At 39.5% G+C, this 13,538-nt stretch overlaps 1 protein-coding gene across 6 annotated transcripts; it reads right to left on the reverse strand.

The window, feature by feature from the left end:
* Nucleotides 1-1,498: 1,498 nt before the first annotated feature.
* Nucleotides 1,499-12,540, reverse strand: LOC136867156 (small integral membrane protein 12-A). Of its 6 annotated transcripts, none has more exons than XM_067144289.2 (2): nucleotides 12,451-12,540; nucleotides 1,499-1,991 (listed from the first exon to the last, which is right to left on the reverse strand). In XM_067144289.2, the coding sequence occupies exon 2, from the start codon at nucleotides 1,967-1,969 to the stop codon at nucleotides 1,688-1,690; it is 282 nt and encodes a 93-aa protein (XP_067000390.1). In that variant the 5' UTR covers nucleotides 1,970-1,991; nucleotides 12,451-12,540; the 3' UTR covers nucleotides 1,499-1,687. The 6 variants fall into 6 exon arrangements, with proteins under 6 accessions (XP_067000390.1, XP_067000382.1, XP_067000405.1 ...); XM_067144281.2 differs by having other exon boundaries at nucleotides 1,499-1,994; nucleotides 12,451-12,522; XM_067144304.2 differs by lacking the exon at nucleotides 12,451-12,540 and adding an exon at nucleotides 11,908-12,057.
* Between the last annotated feature and the right edge of the window lie 998 nt (nucleotides 12,541-13,538).

Here is a 13,538-nt window from a genome sequence, read left to right on the forward strand (position 1 = left end):
ATTCTGTGAAGAATGAAGAAAGACAAAGAAGTACTGAGCACCGTGAAAGCAAGACAGATCCAGTACCTGGGACACATCATGCAGAACAACAGCAGATACAATCTCCTTCAGACCATCCTGCAAGGAAAAATTCCAAGAAGAAGCGTTGGCCGAAGAAGAATATCCTGGCTTAAGAACATCAGAACGTGGACCTCTAAAACATCTAAAGAGCTTTTACGAGGCGCAAGTGAGCACAGCCAAGATGGTTGCCAACATCCAGAACGGATAGGAACCAGAAGAAGAAGAATTGTTTGTCATAGCAAGTATCCTTTAACGTAACAAGATAGGGGAGAAACAGCTACACTGTTATGGAAACATTCAAAGATGTGGTGAAGAATATGCTGTACAAAAAGCTTTTGGCATTGAGGAGCCAAGGAGAGGCAGAGTATTCCACAGGCAAAATAGAGATGAGCTACACAGGCCACCTTGAGGAAAAACAATCAAAAGAATCTAGTACAAGATACTGAACATATACTGTACTCTGAGAATAAGGAAAGCTAACCTGGAGTAAACTAGGGAGTGCCTATTTGTGGGTATTTATATGGCCAGGAAAAAGAGAGAGATTTTAGAGACTGGGTGTTTTGAGGATCTTGGCTCAAAAGTTGTAGAAACTATTTTTAGAAACCTACAAAAAAGCCTATCTAATGCCAAAAAGCTGAAATACAAACTGCTCTTGAGACCCAAATCTGAATAACTCACCATCTGGCCAGAGCCATTAAACAGTTCTACGAGAAAAATCTGTATCCTTACTTATCAATACTGACAGTTCAGTTTTCAGAAAATACCAAAAACACATTCTTTCCAGGATTTTCCTTTTTGTTCTTTTCAATGTGAAATATATCAGAAACAGTGTGTGGTGGTCCCCCCCCCCCCTCCCAATATATCAGTAATGACTTGCCCTGTCAGAAAGTTTTTTGAACAAAAAAAATGTTCAAATATTTTTAAGCTACAAATTTGGATATGTGCATTTTAAGAAAAGAAATGTTGAGGACATATTTATGTTAAGAAAACACTTCAGAACATCCCCTGCTTAGCAATATTGTAATAAAGTATCCTTGTTTCCTTACCAGGATGCCATTTACTCAAGTACAAATTTCCATGCCAATCATTCCAGAATGAATGGCACGACACTTCAAGAGACAAAATTGATTGAAGGTGGATTTGACTGCTGTACATCTGGTCTCAATGGCTTTGATGGTAGAATGCTGGCCTTCTGAGTCCAAGTCCAGTGGCAAAATACACCAGGCACATGTCAGTAGACTCAACATTCCAAAAATGTTGAAAGTAGTGAGTTGGACACAAAACCAATAATATTATCAATTATACATCCTATCCAAGATAAAAATGAAGACTGAAAGACAACTTTAAACCCATATATATTTAGGCACACACTACATTATTACCAGCAAGACATTAGTCAGAAAGCTTTTAAGGTCATGGTTTAATAAACTAGAAGTAATTTTAACTCATCAATTGTAACAAATATATTTGCTCTTCATAATACAAACTGTTAGCATATTTCATCTTCTATATACAATGTATGGTTATCAATGTAAGCAATTTTACTTTTTCAACTGAAAAGGGATGGAAGATACTACGCATGGAAATCAACACTGGCTGCATTATGAGAGAGTCCAGCACTTGCAGCCTATGATTTTTCTTGATTCAATGATGGCGACAAGTTCCTTTCCAAAACTGACCTAGGAACAAATTTTCTTTCCTTCAAACTGTCAACATGTGTTAAGTCTTTATTCAAATTCTCTTCCAACAAACGTTCTTCTCGTTTCTCTTCAATACTTTCTTGATATGGGGTATATTTATCAGATAATAAACCTTCTACTTTATACCCAATAAATCCCACTACTGCTGCAAATGGTAGGGTGATATATGGAGCGTAAGCACGTAGAAACGCATATACCACAGGGAGCATACTGAAGCAGGTAATTTCTTCACTGCTGAAAACAAACAAATTCCATTATTTACTCAAATGCTAAGACACACATAATTAAACACCACCCAACCAGTCAGAGATATGCCAAGCTTTCCTCCACTCAATGGATGTTAAAATATTCTTCAAACAAGGAAGAATACAGGTAAGAAACCCAACTAGATCATTTGATATTCTGTCTTACATTTCTCTCACTTGATTTATTTCCAGGAAAAATATGTCTTGTTTAACCTCCACAACAAAATCAATGAACGTGCAGGGAAATGTTGCAAACAAATTAAAGGATTACTGAGCATCATCAACAATGCATTCTTAGTGGGAGTTGAAGGAAATGGTATGTTGGAAGGAATACACTGAAGATCTCTTTTATGATGTAGGCCTATGGTTGGATCAGCCACCCCAAGTCACCGAGTTCAACAAAGCAAGTTCTGAGACAACAAATGACTAAGTACACAGCATGGCATAAAGTTCCAGAAGAATGGTAAAGCCATAGGTCCAAACAAAATACATGCAGAAACTCTGGAACTCACAACTACACTTCGGATTTTTAGGCAATAATAGGTTAGATTGCAAACTAATTTGGTTATCAGGAAATATAGTCTAGCCCATTCTTCCATAATGTAGCAAGAATACCAAATTCTAGGGGTTGTGATGGACCGAACCCCTAAGGTTTATGCAAACCTCATAGCATAACCATTGTGCAGGTTAGAATATACTTGTTACTCGCTTCAGGACGCTTCACTTTGAAGCCTGCTTGGGGCAAAATTCAAACTCAAATAGCTGGACTCTTCACAATAGACTAATTAAATTTTCACCACGTACTGTGCATGTAGAATATTCTTAACTGTTATTATACATTTTGAAAATCCTAATCGAATTAGTTCACCTGCCATAGATATTTTGAAAATACATAAAATTATTTATTATAAGTTGCTTTACACTGCACCAACACAGATAGGTCTTATGGCAACGATGGGATAGGAAAGGGCTATGAGTGGAAAGGAAGCAGCTGTGGCCTTAATCAAGGTACAGCCCCAGCATTTGCCTGGTGTGAAAATGAAAAACCATCTTCAGGGCTGCCGACAGTGGGTGAACCCACTATCTCCCGATTACTGGATACCAGCCGCACTTAAGCGACTGCAGCCATCGAGCTCGGTGCTGAGAAAACTGCACCTGAATATCTGAAAATTCAAATTTTATGTATTTTCAAAAAAAACCATTGCAGGTGAATTAATTGCATTAGGATTTTTTAAATGCACAATAACAGTTAAGATCATTCAGCATGTACACGGTGAAAATTTCACTGGTCTATTGTGAATAGGAGCCCAACTGTATTAGTTTGAATTTTGCCCAAAGCAGGCTGCAAAATTACCTACCTTCTGTCCTTCAGCAAGTTTGTATTCTAACCTATTACTGCCTAAAAGTCTGCTCTCTACTCATCACCCATGGAGATGGATATTACTGATCAGCACATCTACACAGATGGGATGATACCATCTGTTACAATCAACTTCTGTTATTTTGCCTAAAAGGCCTGGTGCTTCACAGTATGATTATCACAGCTTGCCTCACGTCTTAAAGATGTTCCTGCATATTATCCACACTTGTATCTCTGCACAAAGTGAATGCCAAGCTGGCCTTATCCAATTCAGGCTCAGAAACTGAGTGAGCACTCGCGACCTGAACGTTCTAACTCAGAGATGCCTAGAAATGAAATTTAATGTATACACAATGCATCGCCAATTACTTCAAGGTATTCGATTGTTTATTACACCAGAAGCAAGGTGGAATTCTTAAATCCACCAACATTGATGCTGGTAATATATGCCACTCAACTAATGGAATCAAACAGCAGAGGTTGTAGTGGAGGGAGTTTGGTCTGACGATATAGCAATAAGAAATGATGTAGAACAGGGCTGTGTTCAGTGATGCCCTACAGGATATATATGCTGGCATAAAAATCAATGATTATGTCATAAACAACATCCACTTTGCTGATGATATGAACATCATACTGGAAGAATGTGAACATTTGGGACTGTTCATGAACACTGCCAAGACAAAACTGGTCAAGTTTTCAAGAAATGCCAAAGCAGGTTGCCTTGCAAATCAACAACAAGACCATCGATCAAGTATTATTCTGTCTTTGAAATATCTAGGAACTCTCGTCAACAAGTAATGGGATTCAAAGAGAGAAATATTATCCAGAAGTCACAAGTGCGTTCGTCAGGATGAGGGCCCCTCTTTACCAGTCGGAATCTCAGCCTATGGCTCTATGTTTGGATACTATGCTGTCACTTTTCCTCTCCGAATTGTTTCAAAATCTAGATACTCAATCCACTGCTGCAAAGCCAAATCGAAGCTTTTGAGATGTACTTGTACAGAAGAGAGCTCAGAAATATCCTGAGTAGAAAGGAAGACTAACGAAGAAGTCCTTAGATGGAAAAGTAAAACTAAAGAACTTCTGACAACTATCTAGTACTGTGCAGAGACGAGAAGAATGCAAGAATGAGGAATGTGGCCTGCAAGCAGGAACTTCCTGTTCTGCCCAGACATATCAGCTCTTATTTCCTCTTATCTGCTACACGAAAATGTTGACTCACACTTTGCAGTTTGCTGGATTGCAACTTACAAGAGCGAAGAGCTGCCAGCAGAAGATAATATAAAGTCGCCAGGGTAGTAGCGGAGTTGCTATGGTAACCATTGCGTCACTGGCTCTGCTGGTGAAAACCCCTTCGCCCCGTGCCTCACTGGACATGTGCATTCTTCTGATCTCCCAACAATACATAGCATACAATAGGAGAGACAAACTTCACACAACTTAACATTTCAATGAGGGGAAAATTGAAAACAGAAAAACTGAGAGAAGATGCTGGAATTCCTGGTTCAAGGACCTGTGCCGTAGGTTCGGACGAACATCTAACGAAATCTTCAAAGCCACTGTTCAACATGTATTCATAATCAACTGGATCGCCAACCCTCAGAGGGAGGCAGCATCTTAAGAAGATTGTACAGACCACACTAGCAGAACACTGTTTTAAAATGACCACTGCAGCCAGTTGGTGAAGGGCCCACTTAGTTTGTGTTGTCAGTTTATTTCTAATTTAGGCCTGTTATAGCCTGTCAAACAGTGTATAAACAAGTAATTTGTTCACATCTATTATATAAAATAAGAGTTTTGTTTATGCATTGCTCAGAATTTAAAAAGAATGATATTTCTGTATCAGTCATGTCTACGGTAAGAAGCAAATGCACTTTTTAATTTTCCGTCATCTGTGTCTGCCTATCTGTATGTATGTACAGCACACACTCGATTATCTGGACTAATCACTGGACAAATTCGCACAGATAACTGAAAACACGGATAATATGGATATGTGCAATTTGATGCATAACAAAACTTTCAATAATATAAAACATACAATTCTGTTTGAAAATGTTATAATATCAAACAATTACAATAACCACTTTTATCAATAAAGTAGGCCAATTCAAAAATTACTTACGTCTACTGTTGGTAAAACCCTCTTGAGATATAAAAAGTGTTTCTGTTTGCCATTTTTAATATCTCTAACTCTAACCATATTCATTCACTAACTTCTTTACTGATTTTCCTTTTTCGAACTTTTCAATTAATTCAGTTTTTTTTTTCAACTTGGTTCACGTCACACCGAAGCAGAAGATAGGTCTTATGGCGACGTGGGATAGGAAAGAGCCAAGAGTGGGAAGGAAGCGGCCATGGCGTTTACAGCCCCAGCATTTGTCTGGTGTGAAAACGGGAAATCATGGAAAACGCATCTTCAGGGCTGCTGACAGTGGGGTTCGAACCCATTATCTCCCGAATACTGGATACTGGCCGCACTTAAGCGACTGCAGCTATTGAGCTCGGTAGCTTTTGTTTTAAACAGTGGCAAAGCGTGTTTGAAAATACACAAAAATCTAATATTCCTTTAATATTAATATTTAATATTGTTTCTTCGTCGGGACGTGTCGCGAGAACTCTATTGCAGCTGAGCGAGAGGTTGTTACCGCTCCATGCAGTGGTTACCCTTTGAATCTCTTCTAACAGCTAGGCGAGTATTACTGCGCCTGCGCCAAGCAAGGCCCCTTTCCCCTCGACATTGGGATGTATCCTGCAACGTTCTCTGGTCGTGTTACCACAGTGGAAAGTGGAAACAAAAGCTTATAACGTCGGTACTGAGCTGTTCTGTCAGTTCGTTCCGCCACGCTCAACAGTGCATTGTTATATTATTGTGTTATTGTTTTCTATTATAATACAATGTGACTTCTCTTGTTAAAGTGTGAATTTATATTTCATTTATGTTAGGTAAGGATAGCCTATAGGACTGCACAATGTATTAAACATTAAAATGAGTGCTGTCACTTCCACCTCAAAAATAGTGAGTTGGCGGGCCCAGAATGTTAGTGTATAATAGAAAGCTTAATGAACACATCATTTTCGTTAAGAACTTTTGAAGAAAAGAAAAACATAATTGAAAAAGGTTGACCCACACCTTCTCTTAAAAATTTTTTCAAGGAATCGAAAAGAACAGTATAATATTTTCATGACTCGTGGTACATAAGTCTGGACTGGTTATGTGGTTGTGCAAAAATGAATAAACTGTACTGTGGGCCATGTATCCTATTTTCCTCAAAAAATAATGCTTGGAATAAAGATGGTGTGGACAATTTAGATAGTTTCAGAGTTTTAAAGAGATGCCATGAGGTGTCTCAAGCACACATCAATCCTGTTGCCGATACAATTCAGTTCGGAAGGCCCAGAATAGAGCTTACAGAAAGAAAATTGATGAGCATAATAAGCTAGTAAAAAATAACAGGTCCGCCTCTGTGGTGTAGCGGTTAGTGTGATTAGCTGCCACCCCTGGACGCCCGGGTTCGATTCCCGGCTCTGCCACAAAATTTGAAAAGTGGTACGAGGGCTGGAAGGGGCCGTGGCCTTAATTGGGAAACCACAGAACACCATCTTCAGGGCTGCTGACAGTGGGATTCGAACCCACTATCTCCCGGATGCAAGCTCACAGCAGTGCGCCCCTAAAAAAGAAAGGTGGTAGATAGAAGGTGGAGAATTAGACGTAGTCAATAAAAAGCAACAAGATCTTTGTCTAATGGAAAAGCTCCAAATATAGATAATATCCCAGTTGAACTAGTCAAGTCTACCAACAAACCAAAAGACCTTACGAAGGCAATTTACCACAAAGGTGTTAGGCTAACTGAATTTTGAAACTCTGCCATGAACCCACTACCACAGAAAACAAATGCAAATAAGTGTAGCATGTACAGAACAATCTGTCTGATTTCTCATGCATCCAAAATCTTGCATCATACTATAAAGGAAAGACTATAGTAAAAAGATCAATGACTACATCAGTGAAACTCAATTTCTGAGAGCGAAAAATAATGGAATGTCTGCAAGTGATAAAATTTGTAGACAATCATGCTGGAAGTCCATCCTCATTACAGATAAAGATTTTGAAAATTAACTTCCACTGTGTAATTCAATATTTAGATGGCATAACAGTTACTGCCATTAGCTGCCATCCTTGGAGGTTGGCTTTGATCCCCAGTACTGACAGAAATTTTAAGATTGGCAGAAGGGGTGGTATGTGGTTAAAAAAAGGAACACATTTGTGTTAACGGTTGCCTTTCTTGCCTTTGAAAATGGGCACAAAATAAAACAGGGGTTAATGACCTTAGATGTAAGACCCCTTTAAACAACAAGCATCATCATCAAAATAAAAAGGTATACATATTTTCTGTATCCAGGAGACATACTAAATTTTTCCTATCCAGAACTCGACAGCTCTTATACCTTTTTCTGTGGCAAGCATGAGAGCTTCCTGAGTGCAGGGATCATTCATCTCTTGGCACATGAGTAGATGCATCTTCGTAATCGCATCTTTCGTCTGCACTTCACAAGATTCCTTCACCACTTTAACACCATCCTCATCTGGTTTAAGGTCCTTCAAGTGTCATACAGTAACTGATGGCCACTACTCAGTTCTTTCTCAAGTTTTTGCCTCTCTACCTCCCCTAACATAACACAGTGAATGGCTGGAGGTGCAATACTGGCAAGAGGGTAGATCTTCTGCACTGGAATAATCTCAGGCAACCAGTGACTATGCAGGTGGTCTTGTTCAGGGCTACATCCACTAGCTTGGCATGAGCACATGCTTTCCAAGCTGGTGCCCCATACTCTCTTGCTGTGAAGTAGAGTCCCAAGGCCAATGAATGCAGGATCCAAGGGTTTGCTTGCCATGTTGAGCCCACCAGCTTTTGCAGGATGCTGTTTCCTTTGGTTCATGGCACTGCTTCTTGACCAGAGTGCGATCAAGTTTGACGCCCGTGTACTGGGGAAATGTCACAGCGGACAAGGGTGAATTGTGATGCTCCAGACGACATTCGACTTTCGTTGGGCCTTGCTGTTGAGAAGATGGTAAGCGCAAACTTGTGTCTTCCCTGGGTTAAGTCGAGAGCACCGACCAACTTTTTCTCCATCTCTTTGAAAGTCCTTCCTTGTACAGCGACTGCAGTGTCGTCCACAGAGATGAAGCGCCTTGCCTCTAGATAATCTGGCTGGTTGTTTGTACAGATATTATATCACATCAGGAACAACACACTGCCCTACAGTAGTCCATTTTTTTTTGGTTTCTCCATCAGTTTTTCTTTCCTTGCAGCATAACAAAAAACCTTCTGTACTGTAGCATACCACAAATGATATTTGTTAGTCGAATATCCTTGGCGATAAAAAATGAAAATAACCATTTTGAGATGTGGTATTATTGTGAAACGATCAATGTAGCATGGAAAGGTAAAATATACAACTCCTGATTTCTTGAAAGAATAATGCAATTAACTACTTAAATTTAATAATTACAGAAAGTTCTGTTGAATTTACGTAGTGCCGTATTACATGTAGGAAAGAGAAGTCTTCACTTCCAACGCTATGGACCAACCACTCTGCCCCTAGTAGTAGGCCTAATATACATATTTCACTTTTATAAGAAAAATATAAGAATGCACGAGATATTTTCAATACCTTAAGCATTAACAGCCACTTCCATTGGCTGAAATCTATAAAATATGACAACACTCCCAGATCAACACAGGTAGATGTCATTAGCAAACCACAATAAAAACTCCTAAACAATGTCTTAAGAGTTAAGCCAATGGTTCAACACTCTGTTCAAGGATTCTAGGCTGTGCACCCTAACATGTTATAGCAATGGATTTCGTCACTATGAGGATGTGCACAGACCAATAAGGAGATAATGTTTCAGCAACAGTTGGAAGCATTGTGTGAGCAACTGAGTAAGGCACAAACATCAACAGAGCACCATCCTTCATGCAATGTGCATGCTGCTGCAGTGCAGGTTGAGGATCTAAACCCGTCCTACTAAAAAATAAAATTAAACAAACTCATCTGACAAACAATACAGAATTGACTCCTTGCATGATGGGGTTACATTATGCCCCTCTCAAAATTAACAACTGCAGTACCAGAGGTAGTGGTGGTGATTATTGTTTTACGAGTAAGTACAACTAGGAAACCATCCCCTATTAACATTAATCCAAGGGAAAAAATAGAAGGGGTCTGACGCTTCAGGAAAGACGAGGGCTATTAAGGACGTGATTATGAAAGACTCCCTAAGATTTGCAAACCTAATACCATTGGGGTCGGAAAAGAACAAGAGTTGACCAAGAAACGTCGGATAGGATAGATGAAAGTGAGGAGCCTGGCACAAATGAGTGGAAGCAATGCCAGGACTCAGCTAAGGGCCTGTGAATGGCAAACCACGCTCCCAAATTCAGAAGTCCTGAGACCCCTTCCAGTCGCCTCTCACGACGGGCAGGGGATACCGTGGGTGTTATTCTACATCCCCTCCCCAAAGGGGTATTATACTGCCCGAGGCAGAGAGGTTGGCTAGACAGTAAGAGAAAAGAAATTTAAAAAGGTTGGGATAGAAAGGTAAAAATAGATATGAAGAAAAAGGAGCACAGGCAACTTGGGGGACACCTCGTTAGTCTGGGTCTACACCGAGGCCAATCTAGCTTGGGTAACCGTGAGCTAGCACAGCTCTCCGAATCAACAAGCTCACAAGTCCCCACACCGACATGAAGGTCATGGTGTTACTAGAGGGGATGTACCAGAGGGATTAACTGAAGGAAAGAGACCATGAGGAAGTCCTAAAAATTACCTCCACAAGCAAGCAAAAAAATGTCAATGAAGAAAATAATTATAGTCATTGAAAAAAGCCGTATAGTCATTGAAAAAAGCCGCATGTAACTGAATGGCCTCGAGAGGTTTCATGGCAAGACACAGACGGACACTAATATATACTATTTTGTAGCAACTAATCCATATTATCACATACGCTTAGTTTATTGCACGGCTCAGAAGGTTAGCAGCTCACAAGTGTTGCTCCTACTCATCATCACAGTGCAACTAGGCATTCCTGCTTTGCAGCTGAAGCCTACCTCCACTCTGTCACATTCGATCTATTTTCTCCACAGGTATGGGATAGGGTGCACGCTTCTCAGTGTCTCAATTGTTTGACTTCAGTTGCTGCTTTGGACATTCCCATTCTCAGCTCAATTTGTTTACTTTGGACACATAAATACACAAATAGAAGACATTGCTGGGGAAGTAGTGACAAGATGGGTGCACATACATTTTGCCTACGACCAGCTCATGACCTAGCAAAAGTGCTCATGCACATTTTTGCTGCAACTGCACAGGCCTGATTTACTGCAATCCGACTGAGAAGTCAGTGGACTGTAGTGAATATCGCACTTGGGCTACAATAGCGGCACAACTAAATAAAAATGCAAGTTCTGAGATAAATGAGTTTAAAGTTTCTGACAGATCACAAACAACAAATTCTTCTGTAACAATGGCACAACTTATGATGTGTCACTACTGATGAACAGAATGAGCTACGCTACTGCCAAGTTCCAAGCACAAACTGAAACGCTCCGGTACTGCAGCCAATGTAAACAACAAAGCAGAGAATGCAACAGAGACACTTCGCCATTTGTTGGTGGAATACCGGTACTGAATTGCTTTTATTGATATTTGTTTTACGTCGCACCGACACAGATAGGTCTCATAGCGACGATGGAATAGGAAAGGCCTGGGAGTGGGAAGAAAGCGGCTATGTCCTTAATAAGGTACAGCCCCAGCATTTGCCTGGTGTGAAAATGGGAAACCATGGAAAACCATCTTCAGGGCTACCGACAGTGGGGTTCGAACCCACTATCTCCCGGATGCAAGCTCACAGCTGCGCGCTCCTAACAGCACAGGTACTGAATTGCAAGGTATGCCGGTGTTGCTGACGGAAGGTAGACTAATATGCAGGCCTAACGCAGGAGAATGCATTAACTCCAAATTCGTATTTTTTGAGTTGTGCCACTATTGCAGCCCACGGGCAATATAGTTTGCTAAGAATTACATTATATACATTTTGGGTAAGGTAATGTATAGTTTATAAGCATGAAGTATAAAGGGTTAACTTAAACCACCCACTATGTAATGCTACTGATAAAGGAAATCTACACTCAGGGTAACAAAAGTGAAGAAATTAAGATGGTTGTGACAAGAGAGGAAAAGATTTAAGTTAGCTAAAAAAAAAGTATGTATTACAGTAAATGAAGAATTCATTTAATATGGTCCCCCACTTCGACCTTGTAAGCAGACAGAAGATCAACTTTGCTTAAACATCTACAGAAGAGAATCGAAGCATTATACAGGAGTAGTTTGCTCATTTGATGACTACAGAAAAAACTGTGTAAGATAAGCTCCAGCCGGGTAAAGAAAATATCAATAAGAATAATCTAACAAAGGCTCTTACAACTAATTAAAACTAGAACTGATCGCGTAAGTAAAGGATACGCTCACGTACCAAAAACAAAAAGCCCACTTCGCAAAGTGAGGTTAAGCATGGAACTCAAACGATGGAAGTATCCGCCAAAATAAAATCAGAACTGTATGAATAACTTACAGCATGACCGGACTACACTACACTATAGTGTAGTCTGGCCATGCTTACAGTTATATGACAGGTATTCGTAATTAAATCCTACTAATCTAAAATTACAATTAAACTGCCATTTATTTTTTTAAGCTTCTTTCTTTCTTTCTTTCTTGAGGAGATTGGTTGGGATTGAATGTTTTTTAAGCTTCTGCAATCATGTTTCTGCACCCATGCAATTTATGTAACATATGACAGAAAATCCAACTAGTGCGGGAAACATTTGTATCCAAATTTGCCCCTCAAATACGCTATAAATTATTTAATTTCCCTATGTACTCCCCCCACATAAGTAGCGATATAAACTATATAATTTCTCTATGTACTAGCGCTTAGCACGAATATTAGACCACAGAGAGAACGAGTTGGATCCCTGGATCCCTTTTGAATCTAATAAAATTATTCCTTCCTTACCTGAATACCGAACTACATTCTGGTCAATGACGACATTTCGGACAATGCTTCAAAATATCAAATACAGTAGAGACAATACACGACACTTACGGATTTCGCCTTGCTAAAATGGGAGACAATTCGACGGTGGCGCTCCTAGTGACTTGACCTGAACAAATCGCGCTAAATTCAAATATCAATGGAAATGTATATACGGAAATGGATAAATAAATTACGTCCAGAAAGAAACTGGTATTGAGATATTAACTTCGAGGTTGCTAAAGCAATTCTGGATAAATGAATGAAGAATTATTTTAAAGGTTATTATTCAAAGACTGAAATTAGACATATAAACAAGGTGTGAAATGGACTGCTGTGAATTGGCTTGATCTTTCATTTATGCATTACTTTTTTAGCTTTAGCATACCTGCCTGAAATCTTACGGTTGGATTTGTCTTTTTCCCTAATTTAAAAACAATGTTAATCATCACATTAAGACATTTGTCAATAAAAATATCGGCACATTCCTTACACACATGATGCAATGTATTAACATTTAATAGCTGGACAATTTTCCTCTTAACATGAAGCCTACTAACAGAAAGAAAATCTATAAAATCCTGGTTTTAATCTGAGAAGAGGGATAAAAGAAAGGAAAAAAGTTTGAAAATGTTGTCGATAGTGATGCTTTGTGGAATATTTACGTACAATTAGAGTAAAAATGTAACACACCCTTCGCATGGGCGCCCGCAGGATCTTTTCCAGGGGGGGGGGCACATTAACAATTTTCTTGAATATAAAAACCAATATAACGTCAGCAACATTAAATTGTTTACAGAAACTTCCAGTTATAACATATGCTAGCTGACTGTCAGTAATTTCAGTTTATGAAATAATCTAGTATGATATTAAACAATTGAACATCAACATCTTTAGAATTCCAGGGGGGGGGGGGCAAGTGCCATGCGGGCGCCCATGCGACCCTTGGCTGTATAGTCGAGGATTTTTAAAGTCGCTGGCCTGGAAATGATCTGAACAGATCTTATAATTCTTATACAAGCGTAACGTCCCTTCTTTCTTGTACACTTTATCCAAATCGCTTCTGTGAC

The sequence above is a fragment of the Anabrus simplex genome, chromosome 1 (assembly GCF_040414725.1).
Source record: "Anabrus simplex isolate iqAnaSimp1 chromosome 1, ASM4041472v1, whole genome shotgun sequence".
NCBI classification, from domain to species: Eukaryota; Metazoa; Arthropoda; class Insecta; order Orthoptera; family Tettigoniidae; genus Anabrus; species Anabrus simplex.

Bases quoted from the DNA above. Each gene is read 5' to 3' on its own strand.
- LOC136867156 (XM_067144289.2), bottom strand. From the start codon at position 1,969: ATGCTCCCTGTGGTATATGCGTTTCTACGTGCTTACGCTCCATATATC.